The sequence below is a fragment of the Corapipo altera genome, unplaced genomic scaffold (genome assembly GCF_003945725.1).
Source record: "Corapipo altera isolate COAL_440 unplaced genomic scaffold, ASM394572v1 39310, whole genome shotgun sequence".
Taxonomy (NCBI): Eukaryota; Metazoa; Chordata; class Aves; order Passeriformes; family Pipridae; genus Corapipo; species Corapipo altera.
The window spans coordinates 1-1,106 of record NW_020893064.1 but is presented as its reverse complement, the minus strand read 5'-3'; the positions used below and the strand labels follow the sequence as shown (position 1 = coordinate 1,106).

The 1,106-nt window shown below is 53.4% G+C and overlaps 1 protein-coding gene across 1 annotated transcript; it reads right to left on the bottom strand.

The window, feature by feature from the left end:
• Positions 1 to 55: 55 nt before the first annotated feature.
• Positions 56 to 919, bottom strand: LOC113942687 (olfactory receptor 14J1-like; the record flags this gene model as incomplete). The annotated part of the gene is made up of 1 exon (XM_027633767.1): positions 56 to 919. A coding segment is annotated over exon 1 (864 nt), but the record flags the coding sequence as incomplete, so codon positions are not given.
• Between the last annotated feature and the right edge of the window lie 187 nt (positions 920 to 1,106).

Sequence of the window (1,106 nt, the reverse complement as noted above, 5' to 3'; positions counted from 1 at the left end):
ACGTAGTCATCATTTTCCTTATGGCATCCCTGAGCTCCTGGTTCCTGAGGCTGTAGATGAGGGGGTTCAGTGCTGGAGGCACCACTGAGTACAGAACTGACAGGACCAGATCCAGGGATGGGGAGGAGATGGAGGGGGGCTTCAGGTAGGCAAATGGGCCAGTGCTGAGAAACATGGAGACCATGACCAGGTGAGGGAGGCAGGTGGAAAAGGCTTTGTACCGTCCCTGCTGAGAGGGGATCCTCAGCACAGCCCTGAAGATCTGCACATAGGAGAAAACAATGAAAATGAAACAACCAAACCCTAAACAGGCACTAACCACAATGAGCCCAATTTCCTTGAGGTAGCCTGAGTGTGAGCAGGAGAGCTTGAGGATGTGTGGGATTTCACAGAAGAACTGGCCCAGGGCATTGCCCTGGCACAGGGGCAGGGAAAATGTATTGGCTGTGTGCAGTAGAGAATTGAGAAACCCAGTGGCCCAGGCAGCTGCTGCCATGTTGGCACAAGCTCTGCTGCCCAGGAGGGTCCCGTAGTGCAGGGGTTTGCAGATGGCAACATAGAGGTCGTCGCACATGATGGTGAGGAGGGAAAACTCTTCTCCAAGAAAGAAGACAAGCAGAAAGACCTGTGCAGCACATCCTGTGTAGGAGATGGTTGTGGTTCCCCAGAGGGAATTGTGCATGGCTTTGGGGACAGTGGTGCAGATGCAGCTCAGGTCTGTGAGGGAGAGGTGGAGCAGGAAGAAGCCCATGGGGGTGTGCAGGTGGTGGTCACAGTCTATGGCGCTGAGGATGAGGCCGTTGGCCAGGAGGGCAGCCAGGGAGATGGCCAGGAAGAGCCAGAAGTGCAGGAGCTGCAGCTCCCGCCTGTCTGCCAATGCCAGGAGGAGGAACTGGTGCATGGAGCTGCTGTTGGACATTTGTTGTTTCTTAGCCTAGGGCCTGTTCAGAAAAGGAGAAGACAGTTCAGACCTCTATGAAAAAGCCACTCCATTTCTAAAAGAAATCAATGTGTCAAATTTCACCAAATGCACTGCCAAGGAGTCAGGTTTGCTCTGCTGCAGTGGGACATGGATCCTTTTTGATAGAGTTCTCACACACACAAGG